The sequence below is a fragment of the Nomascus leucogenys genome, chromosome 9 (genome assembly GCF_006542625.1).
Source record: "Nomascus leucogenys isolate Asia chromosome 9, Asia_NLE_v1, whole genome shotgun sequence".
Taxonomy (NCBI): domain Eukaryota; kingdom Metazoa; phylum Chordata; class Mammalia; order Primates; family Hylobatidae; genus Nomascus; species Nomascus leucogenys.
The window spans coordinates 32,052,466-32,065,765 of record NC_044389.1 but is presented as its reverse complement, the minus strand read 5'-3'; the positions used below and the strand labels follow the sequence as shown (position 1 = coordinate 32,065,765).

At 44.4% G+C, this 13,300-nt stretch overlaps 1 protein-coding gene across 2 annotated transcripts in view; it reads right to left on the bottom strand.

Moving 5' to 3' along the window:
* Nucleotides 1-13,300, bottom strand: part of NMNAT2 (nicotinamide nucleotide adenylyltransferase 2) — a 178,393-nt gene that overhangs the window by 8,195 nt on the left and 156,898 nt on the right. For both annotated transcript variants that reach the window (XM_003264439.4, XM_003264440.4), the window contains exons 9-10: nt 5,001-5,102; nt 4,801-4,868 (exon numbers count right to left, since the gene is read on the bottom strand). In XM_003264439.4, coding sequence (XP_003264487.1) covers nt 4,801-4,868; nt 5,001-5,102 — 170 coding nt within the window. The remainder of the gene's footprint in view (nt 1-4,800; nt 4,869-5,000; nt 5,103-13,300) is intronic.

Sequence of the window (13,300 nt, the reverse complement as noted above, 5' to 3'; positions counted from 1 at the left end):
GACCAGTCTGGCCAACAGAGTGAAACCCTGTCTCTACCAAAAATACACAAAAAATTAGCCAGGCATGGTGGTGTGCGCTTGTAATCCCAGCTACTCAGGAGGCTGAGGCAGAAGAATCGTGTGAACCCGGGAGGCGGAGGTTGCAGTGAACTGAGATTGTGCCACTGCACTCCAGCCTGGGTGACAGAATGAGACTCTATCTCAAAAAATAATAATAAAAAAATTTAAAAATTTAAAAAATGGCCTTTGTTATGTTGAGGAACTTTCCTTCCATATTTAAACTGTTAAGAATCTTTATCAAGAAAGGATGTTGAACTTTGTCCAATGCTTTATCGGCATCAATTGATATGGTCATGTGGTTTTATCTTTCAGTCTATTTACGTGATGTATCACATTGACTGATTTGCATATGTTAAACCAGCCTTGTGTGCCAGGGATAAATCCTACTTGATCATCATGTCTAAGCTTCATGTTGTGTTGTTGATTTCAATTTGCTAATATTTTATTGAGGACTTTTACATCAATGCTCATCAGAAATATTGGCCTACAGTTTTCTTTTCTTGCGGTGTCTTTTTTTTTTATTCTGTTGCCCAGGCTGGAGTGCAGCGGTGTATGATCTCAGTTCACTGCAACCTCTGCCTTCTGGGTTCAAGCAATTCTTCTGCCTCAGCCTCCCAAGTAGGCGGGATTACAGTCACGTGCCACCATGCCTGGATAATTTTTGTGTTTTTAGTAGAGATGGAGTTTAACCATATTGGCCAGGCTCATCTTGAACTCTTGACCTCAAGTGATCCACCTGTCTTGGCCTCCCAAAGTGCTAGGATTACAGGCGTGAGCCACTGTGCCTGGCCTCTTGTGGTGTCTTTATCTGGCTTAGGTATCAAAGGCGATGCTGGCCTCGTAGAATGTGCTAGGAGGTATTCCTTCCAGCTGTATTTCTTTGAAGAGTTTAAAATGTATAGGCCGGGTGCAGTGGTTCACGCCTGTAATACCAGCACTTTGGGAGGCTGAGGTGGGTGGATCACAAGGTCAGGAGTTCAAGACCAGCCTGGCCAACATAGTGAAACCCTGTCTCTACCAAAAATACAAAAATTAGCTGGGTGTGGTGGTAGGCACTTGTAGTCCCAGCTACTTGGGAGGCTGAGGCAGGAGAATCGCTTGAACCCGGGATGCGGAGGTTTCAGTGAGCCAAGGTCACGCTACTGCACTCCAGCCTGGGTGACAGAGTGAGACTCTGTCTAAAAAAAGAAGTATTGGTATTAATTATTCTTTGAAAATTTGGTAGAATTCAGCTCTGAAGTCATCTGGTCCTGGGCTTTTCTTTGTTGGGAGGTTTTTAATTACTACTTCAATCTATTTGTTATTGGTCTGTTCAGGCTATTCCTGATTCAATCTTGCCAGATTATCTTTTTAAAGGAATTTATCCATGTCCTCTATGTTACTAAATTTGTTTGCATATAATTGTTCATAATAATTCCTTATGATCCATCTTATTTCTGAGACATCTGTTATAATGTCTACACTTTCATTTCTGATTTTATATATTTGAGTCTTTTTTTCAAGATAAATGTTTGTCAATTTTGTTTATTTTTTTCAAAAAACCAACTCTTCCGTTTATAATTTTTTCTATGGTTTTTCTATTCTCTATTTAGTTTTGCTCTAATCTTTATTATTTCCTTCCTTTGGGTTTAGTTTGTTCTTCTTTTTCTAGTTCCTTGAGGCATAATGCTAGGCAATTTATTTGGGGTCTTTCGTCTGTTTTAATGTGAGCAATTATTGTTAGAAGCTTTCCTCTTAGAACTATCCTTAGTTTATCCTTTTGGGTTCCTCTGCATGCTGGCCTCAAGAGTATGAATCCTCTTCCAGGGATTCTTGGGATTCACTGCATCTTTTCCTTCCTACAGGAGCCCATGGAGGAGAGGCACCAACAGGTATAAAGGACTCCAGTGACACATTTTGGCTTCTGCGCAGTTTTTTTCCAGCCTTGGTCTGGCTGCTTCCTGTTCTCTCCTAACACAATAGTCTAGGTGTCAGACCCAAACGAACTATTTCTAAAAATTCATATACTCCTCCACATACATAGATTCTAAAAGGCATCTGAGCCCTGCCTATGAGACCTCGCTGGAGACCAGCTCACTGCCTTTCAATGCATGCACTGCCCTTGAAACCACCTTTGCAAAATTATGACTGAGGCAGTGAAAGAGATCTAACTTAACCGACTCCATCTTGCTTCTAACCTCCAAGCTGTCCTTGTTCCTGGTGTAGGCTGAACTAACTTCGGGAGAAACTTAGTTTATGGTTGAAAAAAGACAATAACAGCCCTTTCCCAAAGCAGACCTCCTTCTTGCCTGGGGACTGGATTGCCTTGGTAGGACTAACATTAGCCACAAGATTAGAAATTACGGTTTAGGAGTCATGCAGCTGAAGGCTACAAGATCTGACCCTCCCTAAACTGCTCCTAAGATCAGTGTTTGCGATATTTTGTAGACCCTGCACTTGATGGACCAGCTTGGCACCACCTAGATCAATAAACTGGCTTATTTGAATTTGCGGCCCCCCACCCAGGAACTGACTCAGTGCAAGAAGACAGCTTCGACTCCCTATGATTTCATTTCTGACCAATCAGCACTCCTGGCTCACTGGCTTCCCCGACCCATGAAGTTATCCTTAAAAACTCTGCTCCCGAAATGCTCAGGGAGACTGATTTGATAACAATAAAACTCTGGTCTCCCGCACAGCCGGCTCTGCGTGAATTACTCTTTCTCTATTGCAATTCCCCTGTCTTGATGAATCTGCTCTGTCTAGGCAGCGAGCAAGGTGAACCCCTTGGGCGGTTACACCCTGACCTTGCAAGCTAGGTCCCTAAGTGCCTCCTCACATAGTTAAGCTTTTTGAAAAAGTGTGTGTACCTATGGCTCAGAAGCAGATTCCTAAGCCCACCCCCCATAAATTCTGACTCAGTGGGACTGGGCAGGACACAGGAATTTGTACTGTTGTGTAACTCTGCATGGCGACTCTAATGTGCAGCCGTGTTTGGAACCACATCCTGCCCCTCTCCCCTTATTGCCCATTGCTTCTGCCCTCACCTCACAGTGGATGTTACCCTTGTGAGTGTCTCTGTAATTGCCTTCCAGGGAAGAAGGCAATTACTTTTTAAAGTCCTGGTCTCATTTGATTTCTCTGAAAGATGTGACACAGATGGCAATGCTCTCCATCTTTGTCCCCTCTCTCACCTTGGCTTCTGGGCCACCACTGCTGGTGGTTTTTAACTGCCTTTTCACTTTCTATTAAATGCTAAAATGTTTGCAGTGTTCCCCATAGTTTTCTCTTCTTGACTCTTTCTGTGAGCTTGTCCACATGTATAATTTTTTTTTTTTTTTTTTTTTTTGAGATGGAGTCTCACTCTGTCACCCAGGCTGGAGTGCAGTAGCGTGACCTTGGCTCACTGCAAGCTCTGCCTCCTGGGTTCAAGCGATTCTCCTGCCTCAGCCTCCCAAGTAGCTGGGACTACAGGCGGCCGCCACCACGCCCGGCTAATTTTTTGTATTTTTAGTGGAGACGGGGTTTCACCGTGTTAGCCAGGATGGCCTCGATCTCCTGACCTCATGATCCACCTGCCTCAACTTCCCAAAGTGCTGGGATTACAGGTGTGAGCCACCACGCCTGGCCTGTCCACATCTAGAATTTTAATTGACACTTGCATGTTCGTGGCTTTCAGTTTTACACTTCTAAGCCTCTATATTCCATGTATTTCACCATTCCACTCAACATTTCCACTTTGGATTTGTGGTAGAAATTGGTAACTGACCCCTAATACCCATTCTTTCCTTCTTTGGGTTAGTAATAGAGCATCTTGAGTTTTATCTGGGCATGTGGCTGCCTAGCTGCAAAGTCTATTTCCCAGCCATCCTTCACCCCTGAGCCAGTGTGATACAAAGGGAAGTGGTATGTGCAACTCTGGGTCACCTTAAAGACAAATCTTCTTGCCATAGGCTTCACTTTGCCTTTTTCCACTGGCTGAGAAGAGCCACCATTGCAGCAGCTGTGCACCCAGAGATGGAAGCTTCATATGGACAAGGCCATAGATTCCATCTTTGACTTCAGTAAGAGGGAACTAAACATCTAACATTTAAAATTCTGAATATTGGATTTTTTTTGTTTTGGCAGCTTAGCCTGTACCCTTGTCAAATATTATTCCATAAGTACCTCCAACTAGAGTCCACAACTGAAAACACCCTCTTTTCCCCTTAAAGCAGCTAAGACTAGCTAATGGACTGTCCCCCCTTTTAAAAGCAAATGGCTGGGGCTGGGCACAGTGGCTCATGCCTGTATTCTCAGCACTTTGGGAGGCTGAGGTGGGCAGATCACTTGAGGTCAGGAGTTCGAGACCAGTCTAGCCAACATGGTGAAATCCCCATCTCTACTAAAAATACAAAAATTAGCCGGGCGTGGTAGCATGTGCCTGTAATCCCAGCTACTCGGGAGGCAGAGGTAGGAGAATTGCTTGAACCCAGGAGGCAGGGGTTGCAGTGGGCCGAGACTACGTCATTGAACTCCAGCCTGGGCAACAAGAGTGAGACTCTGTCTCAAAAAAAAAAAAAAAAAAAAAAGGTAAAATGGCTGGGAACAAACGAGGTCCAAACAGGAAGCTAAACACCAGGGCGGCAGATGTCTGCCTGAATCTTCGGGTCATCTTTGACGGAGGAAAGTTATGTGTTAGTTATGTGATGGAGGAAAGGTTTGATGGAGGAAAGTCAAGACAGTTTGACTAAAGTCTCTCTGGCCATTTGTCAAACATACCTGCTCTTGGTTGAGCTGACAACAGACATGGGATGGTTGATGTCATCCTTCACCACCATGATGTTGTTCTGAGGAGAGAGCAGAGAGAGTCAGTTGCCAGTCCCTCCCACTAAACTCCTTTTGCGGTCTCACTCCTCCAGCTGCCAGGACTCTCAGAGAAGGGCCATATCACAGATGCATTAGCAGGATGGAGGACTCACTTTGTATTTGCGGAGTATTGAGGAGTGATTCATGATTCGGTCTGTGTCGGCTGCATCCCGGGGCACCACCACAATCCCAAAGTCACCAACAATCACCTCCATCTAAAGAAACAGAGAGAGGGCCCTTTGGGGAAACTCTGATCCCAAACTCCTACCAAGAAACTACTTAGCATGGCAGAATCCACTTCCATTCTTCCACATGGAGCCCCAAGCTTTAGACCCAAACTGGCCTTCTTCTCAGCCCCATCAGCCAGCTCCTTCAAGGAACAACCCTTAACAGTGTTAACAGAATAAGTGAAAGCATTGACTGGTCACAGAAGTCACTTAATAAATACTAGACTTAAGGAATAAATGAACTCTTATATGTCTGGGCAAGATCTCTCCAACTCCTGAGGCTCCCACTGAGTTCACAATGCTGCAGAATCACATGAATGACATCGCGTCCTTACCTGGTAAACACCCTCTGGAGCGAAACAGATCCTCTGTTCAGCAAGCACATTTGAGCCCTCAGATGGACGTCATGAGAGGGACTAAATGCTCTTCTGGCTCACCCTCATAAAAACTTCTGTGGGACTCAAGGGGTAGCTAAGAGCTAGAACTAGAAGTTCTTGGAATTCCTCACTGGGCACCCAGGCTGTGATAGGGAGATGATGATGATGATTAGGGTCACTTCAGAGATCAGCCTTTGATAGAAGCTCAGTGCCATGTGAGAAATGAAACTTTTTTTTTTTTTTTTTTTAAGGCATGGTCTCAGTCTGTCACCCAGGCTGGAGTGCAGTGGCAAAATCATGGCTCACTGCAGCCTCCACCTCCTGGGCTCAAGCAATCTTCCCACCTCAGCCTCCCAAATAGCTGAGACCACAGGCACATACTACCATACCTGGTTAATTTTTAAAATTATTTTTTTGAAGAGATGGGCTCTTGCTATGTTGTGCAGGCTGGTCTCAAACTCTGGAACCCAAATGATCCTCCCACCTCAGCCTCCTAAAGTGTTGAAATTACAGGCGTGAGCCATTGCACCTAGCCAAAACCTTCTTTTCATTTAAAAGAAATAACATTTTTATTTTCTGACTGTAGATGTAATGCAAGCTTAGAGAATCCAGAAAAAAAAAATAGAAATCAATCACAGTCACACAATCCAGATAGTGACTGTGAATGGTCTAGTGTATATCTGTAGTTTTTTTCGGTCTGCAAATAGGTGTATATATCCACAATTGGATTAAACTATAAAATTAGTCGTTTTACCTACATTTTTTCATTAGCATTATATTTTGAGCATTTTCTTACATTGTTAAAAATTATTTGAAAACATAACCTTTAATAATCTGTATATTTTACATTATGTGTACAGTTACTTCTGATTTTTTGCAATTATACATAACACTTTAATGAGATCTTTATACAAAAATCTTTGATCATATCTCTGATTATTTTCTTAGGATAAGAAATGATATAATTGGATAAAAGGATATAAGCTGTACATAATTCAAGCTCTTGAGACGTATCACCAAGTTGCTTTCTGGAAATTTGTGCCAACTTTTATTTTGAAAGAGCCTGAAAGTTATGGCATTTAATACTCTTGGGTCTACCCTGAGCATATTGCTGTTTAGATCTTGCCAATTACGGATCCTAGATGGGGGAAGGGAGGAGGAGGTAGGTGGCTTCTAAGCAGCACAGTTCACCGAGCAAGACCTGCTTTGAGGGCACGGGACCCAGGTTTTTTCCGATAATTCTCTAAACAAGTGGCACAAAAACAGATATACTGGGGCATGGTGGCCCCTTCTCTCCAGAGGATTTCTACACCAGCAGAATTCCATTTCTAAGCCTGATTTACTGGTTTTGTGTGTGTGTTTGTGTGTGCATATTCTGAATATTTCTGTCCACCTTTACCCTGCTTCTCCTACTGCTTACAACTGGACCTAAACTTGCAGCTGGAGCTCTGATGTCGCTGAAATAAAAAGTTGGCTGAAAGTGTCTTAGGAGGAAAGTCGTAGAGAGAAGTTAAAAAGCTAGATGTAGAATATCAGAGCCCCCATTGGATCATGTAATCTGGAAGATACAGAGCATTGCAGAATCCACTGCATCTATTGGTGGTGTTCAGATCAGGTAAACTGACACCAAATCTCTTGTCTTATAAACCAGAAATGGTAGGGAGAGTCAGGGCAGGGAGTTAGAGCCAGCTCCTTCTGCCATGGCATTTAGGATATTGCACTGGAACTCACTACTTAGACACTGGTTCTCAAACCTGGCTGCACATTAGAATCACCTGAGGGGCTTTAAACATTTCCAAAGCCCTGCTCACACCTAAGATCAATTAAACCGGAATCTCGGGCCGGGCGCGGTGGCTCACACCTGTAATCCCAGCACTTTGGGAGGCCAAGGCAGGCAGATCACGAGGTCAGGAGATTGAGACCACGGTGAAACCCCGTCTCTACTAAAAATACAAAAAAAATTAGCTGGGCGCGGTGGCAGGCGCCTGTAGCCCCAGCTACTCAGAGAGGCTGAGGCCGGAGAATGGTGTGAACCTGGGAGGCGGAGCTTGCAGTGAGCCGAGATCGCGCCACTGCACTCCAGCCTGGGTGACAGAGTGAGACTCCATCTCAAAAACAAAAACAAACAAAAAGACCCAGAATCTCTGGGGCTTGGACTCAGGCAGCAGTATTTCTTTAAATTCCCCAGATAATATCAATATGCAACAAAGTTGGCAAACCAGTGGTCTAAGTAATGAATTAAAGCTCTGGGGAAATTGGCAGAGAAAGAGATAGAAAAGAGAAGGGAGGAGAAGAGCAGAGGAGAGGAGGGAAAAGAAAGGAGGACAGGAGAGAAGAGAGAATCTATCCAAGCTGGTATCCATGGGGATTCCTAAGCTGCATGGTTATGTAGATGTTTCAAGATAATCTAGTATAGATTGCATAATGTAGGATCTGCCTTCAAATTGATTCTGTAAACTTGATGAATGTTTCATATATGATGTTTGTAATAATGGGTCTATATAAAGTGAGCATTCTAGTTTAAACCATGAAAATAATGGCTCAGAATAGCAGTCCTCATGGGGGAATCGCCCTGTGGGTGACATCAGTGCAGCTGCTGCTCTCTACTCAGTACCTAATGATCTGAGCACCCAATGTATAACTGTGCCAGGCTGTTCAGTGGGTGGCAAGCAGATGGAGTCCTTACTGCTTAAGATGTTTTCCTTTTCCAAAAACAGTGACAGACTTGTCCCTGGGAATCACAGATGGGTCGAGGGAGACAGGATCTATGAGACAAGATCTACAGCTTTGGGGCATCACGGCAGGGGTTCAGGCCAGAGACTACAGATACTCTCTGATCCTTTGGCCAGACACTGTTTTTGTAGCACCTGTTTGGATAATTATGGGAGAAAATCTGGGTCCCTTGCCCCCAAAGCAGGCCTTGCTCAATGAGCTGCACTGCTTAGAAACAATATTCATGGTGGACGGTATTTGTGTGTGTGCATGTGTGTGTGTGCGTGTGTGCGTGTTCGGGAAGGGAAGGTACTGGGTGCTAGAGTTGGTGAGATGTGCCCTCAGTCCAATGAGTACCCATCTCCCTCCAAGAGCTTAGCTGTCCTTCCCACCTCAAGCCCCCATTGCCTGCCTTCACCAGGCCTCAGGACACTACCCTCTCCTGGTTGTCCTACCTCTCTGGCTGTGGCTACTCCTTTTTGGGTCCCCATGCTAATTCCTCCTTTTCTATCTGACCTTGAGCCACTGGACTCCTCCAAGCCTCAGTCCCGGGACGTTTTTTCTTTTCTATTCACACTCACACCCTTCATGATTTCATTCAATTTTGAAGCTTTAAAAGCACACTAAAGGCTTCCAAATTAATGTTTCCAGCATTAATTTCTCTCCTGAACTGGAGGCTTATATATCAGCTGCCTTCTCAATATGCCCACTTGGGTAGGACATCTCAAACTTAATATGTCCATGAGCCCCTGGACATGCTAACATAAACAAATAGTTAAACCATCCACTCTCCTCAAAGAAATGGTTTTCCTATAACCTTTTCTATAAATAGAAATTCTCTTCTTCTTCTTTCTTTTTTTTTTTTTTTTTTTTTTTTTTTTGAGACAGAGTCTCACTCTTGCCCAGGCTGGAGTGCAGTGGCTCGATCTTGGCTCACTGCAACCTCCGCCTCCCGAGTTCAAGTGATTCTCCTGCCCCAGTCTCCTGAGTAGCTGGGATTACAGGTGCGTGCCACCATGCCCAGCTAATTTTTGTATTTTTAGTAGATACAGGGTTTCACCATGTTGGTTAGGCTGGTCTCCAACTCCTGACCTCGTGATCTGCCTGCCTCAGCCTCCCAAAGTGCTGGGATTACAGGTGTGAGCCACCACACTCAGCAGAAATTATCTTCTTATAATTGCTCAGACACAAAGCTTTGGTATTTTCCTTGATTCCTCTCTTTCTCTTATATCCCACATTCAGTCTATAAGTTAGTCCAATGGACTCTACCATCAAAACAAATCCAAGAATCTGCTCATTTCTCACCATGTCTGTCCCTTCTATACTGGTCCAAGCCTCTTCTGTTAGGCTGAATAACGAACCTGAAAGATATCCAGGTTCTAATCTCTGGAACCTGTGAATATGGCAAAATAGACTCTGCAGATATGATTAAACTAAGGATCTTGAGATTATCCTGGGTTACCTGGGCAGGCCCTAAATGCAGTAACAAGTACCTTACAAGAGGCAGAGGGAGACTGGACCCAGAAAAGAGAAGATAATGGGAAGATGGAGCAGAAAGAGATTTGAAGATGCTCCACTGCGGAGCTTGAAGTTGGAAGAAGGGAGCATTAACCAATGAATGTGACAAATGCAGCTCTAGAAGCTGGAAAAGTCAAGAAAACCAATTTTCCCCTAGATTCTCTGGAGTTGTTGGCCTTGCCAACAACTTGTTTTGGGCCCAATAAAACCTATTTCAGACTTCTGACTTCTGGGACTGTAAGAGAATAAATATGTATTGTCCTAAGCCACCAAGTTTGCGGAACTAGGAAACTAGTTCACCTCTATCATCTCTCATTTGGATTGCTCTGGTCTCCCTGTTATTTTCTTGCCTTTTTTAATCTATTCCCAATAGCCAGACTGATAATGTTAAAATATAAGCCAAATTATGTTGCTCCTTGGCTCAAAATCTTTCACTTAAATATTACCTTCTTGGTGAGATTCTGTCTGGCCACCCTAATTAAACCTGCATCCCTTGTGTGCTAACACCCCTTAAGTCTAAATTCTCACCAGAGTTGCGCTTTCACCCTTTTGGTTCTCTAAGCAGCACTAAGGTGGTTGGCAAGAATAGTCACTTTACAAAAAGTGGCAAAAAGGGAGCCAAGAAGAGAGTGCTTGATTCGTGTTATAAGACTGGTATGATGTAAAAACACCAGCTATATGTTCCATATAAGAAATAACGGAAAAACACCAGTCCCAAGGATGCAAGAAACCAAAATTGTGTGGGGTTGTGATAGCCTCAAGGGTTGTGCATTTGAAGTGAGTCTTGCTAATCTGCAGAGTGCTGAAGTTGCATTTAGAAAATTCAAGCTAATTACTGAAGATCTCCAGGGCAAAAACTGCCTGACTCACTTCCATTGCCTGGATCTTACCCGTGACAAAATGTGTTCCATGGTCAAAAAAAAATGGCAGACCATGATTGACGCTCAGGCTGATGTCAAGACTACCAATGGCTATTTGCTTCATCTATTCTGCGTTGGTTTTACTAAAAAGAGGCAACAATCGGATATGGAAGACCTCTTAGGCTTAGCACCAACAGGTCTGCCAAATCTAGGAGAAGATGATGGTAATCATGACGGGGTGGGGGCAGAGGAGTTGTTGTAGACAAATGACTTGAAAGAAGTGGTCAATAAATTGATCCCAGACAGCATTGGAAAACAGGAAAGGCTTGCCAATCTGTCCTGTCCACGATGTTTTCATTAACATCGTGGGATAGGGATGGAGAGAGGATGTGGTGAAGGTAGTGGCTCTGGAAAAACCACTGGGGGAGAGACAGGGGCTAAAGTTGAACAAGCTGGTGGATAAAAGCCACTGGACCAAGACTCTGTTAAAATTCAGACTTTTAAGGGTGACAAATAAAAAGTATTATTTGTGAAAAATAAAATAAAATCAACAACAACAACAAACATATTCCCCAGACCTCACCTGAGAAATTTTGATATAGCATGTGTCAAGGGGTTGCAGCCTCTCTCTTTACAAATCTCCCTAATCCTTCCGATGTGCACCCACCTTTGGGAATTGTTGCTTTAAATCACATGTACAATTACCTAAGCTGCTAATATTCTGGCTTGGTTTAGGATGGGGTCAAAATGAGATACTCATGGGACAGCTACCTCAGAACCTCTGAGAAGTCCAGCAAGAATAAGGACATTCCCCCTGTGCCCTGGGGAGTGAGGGGGTGTAAGGGCAGACATCTGACCCCAGGAAGCATAGGGCACTCAGATCCCCTCCCTATGGTGCCTGCAGGAGTATGCCCAGGCCTCTGGAACTGAACTCTTTTTCTGCTCGAGGGGACCAGCACCTCCTGTCTTCACGAAGAGCTCTCTATGGGTCTTGCCCTTGGGGGTGGAGAGGTGGGATGGGCGAGTGGCCAATGCGGTAGAACTGTCCTGATTGGTAAATCTCATTCGTGATGGTGGCCAATGTGACCCCACACTGTGGGCAGGATCAGGACACAATCTTCTCCCCCTGCAGCATACAGTGGCCCTCAGTTTAGCACTGGCATATGTCGAGTCTCAGAGGTGGGGGTCTGTGACATTTATCCTGCTTCTACTTCCTGCTCACAGGCACAGCTTTGATCATATCTTTTCATCTTCTGGTCAAAGGCTCCCCAGGGGAGGTAGGGATAGGGATGGGGAGAGGATGTGGGAGGGGGTAGACTCTGCTTCCCCAAATGTGGGGAATCTAAGGGAAGGATATGAGACATGTTGAGGCAGGAAGCAACTTGGCCTTGGAAGAGGAAACACTCATGACCCAGGCAGCAGAGCTCTTGGAAGGAACGTAGAGTTTGCATCATCCCTCCAAGAGGCTGAATTTCAGCCTCTTGCCCTGCCCCGCTGGATTTAAAGGGATGGTTTGAGTGGGCAGATGACTTGTGGTCTTAGCCAGGTACTTTCCTAGACACTAGGGATGCAGGGTTGAGCAAGGCAGATATGGCTTCATCTCTTCGACAGATCACTCCCTAGTGTGAGACATTAAACAAATGATTATTTTCAATTGTATCTACTGCTGTGAAGATACGAGTAGGTTACTACTGGGTGGCTAATATCTTATGGTGACTAATACATTACGGGTAACTGGCAAAAGTTTGGGCCATATCCCGTGGGGGAGGCAAACTCTCTTATGAGCTGAACTCCTCCAACCAAGTTGTTCTCAAGTACCCTTTCATTCAACAAACTTTTATTGAGCATGTGTATGGTGAACTGGGCACTGTTCTGGTATTTGCAAATAAGACAGGCAAGTTTCCTGTACTCAAAGGGCTTACCTTCAAGTAAGGAGAGATCATAAACAAATAGATGCATAAATAAGAAAACACCATGGCAAGGTGTGATGTCTCACACCTGCAATCCCAGCACTTTTAGAGGCCAAGGTGGGAGGATCATTTGAGGCCATGAGTTCCAGACCAGCCTGGGCAACATGGTGGTAAGACCTCATCTCTACAAAAACAAATTTTATTTTAAATTAGCTGAGTGTGTTGGCACATGCCTGAGTCCCAGCTACTTGTGAGGCTGAGGCAAGAGGATCGCTTGACCCCAGGATGATTGCTTGAGTCTAGGAGTTCAAGGATGCAGTGAGCTATGATCACGCCACTGCACTCTAGCCTTGGTGATAGAGTGTGACCCTGTCTCAGAAAATAAATAAATAAAAAGAAAACATCAAATAGAGTTAAGTACAATATTGATTATAAAACAAAATGACCTTTATGTTGAAACCTACATGATACGAAGGGATGGGCACAGGGATATCTAGGAGAAGAGGATTCCCAATGAGGCCACAGCTAGTACAAAGACCCTGAGGTGGGGAAAACTGTTCAAATAAACTAGGTGGGACTAGGGCACACCGCGGTTGGAAAAGTAACCAAGGACCAGATCATGATGAAGACAGGGTTTCATTCCAATTGCAAAGAAACGCCATTAGAGTGTTTTAAACAGAGGGCTTGAAACTTCCACTGGCAACAGGATCCAATGTATGTGGATTTGCCCTAACAGGCTTAACTGGCAAGATCCTTTGCAGGGCCATCCTGAGATCAGCATTCTGAAGCCTGACTTTCCCTCCCAAACA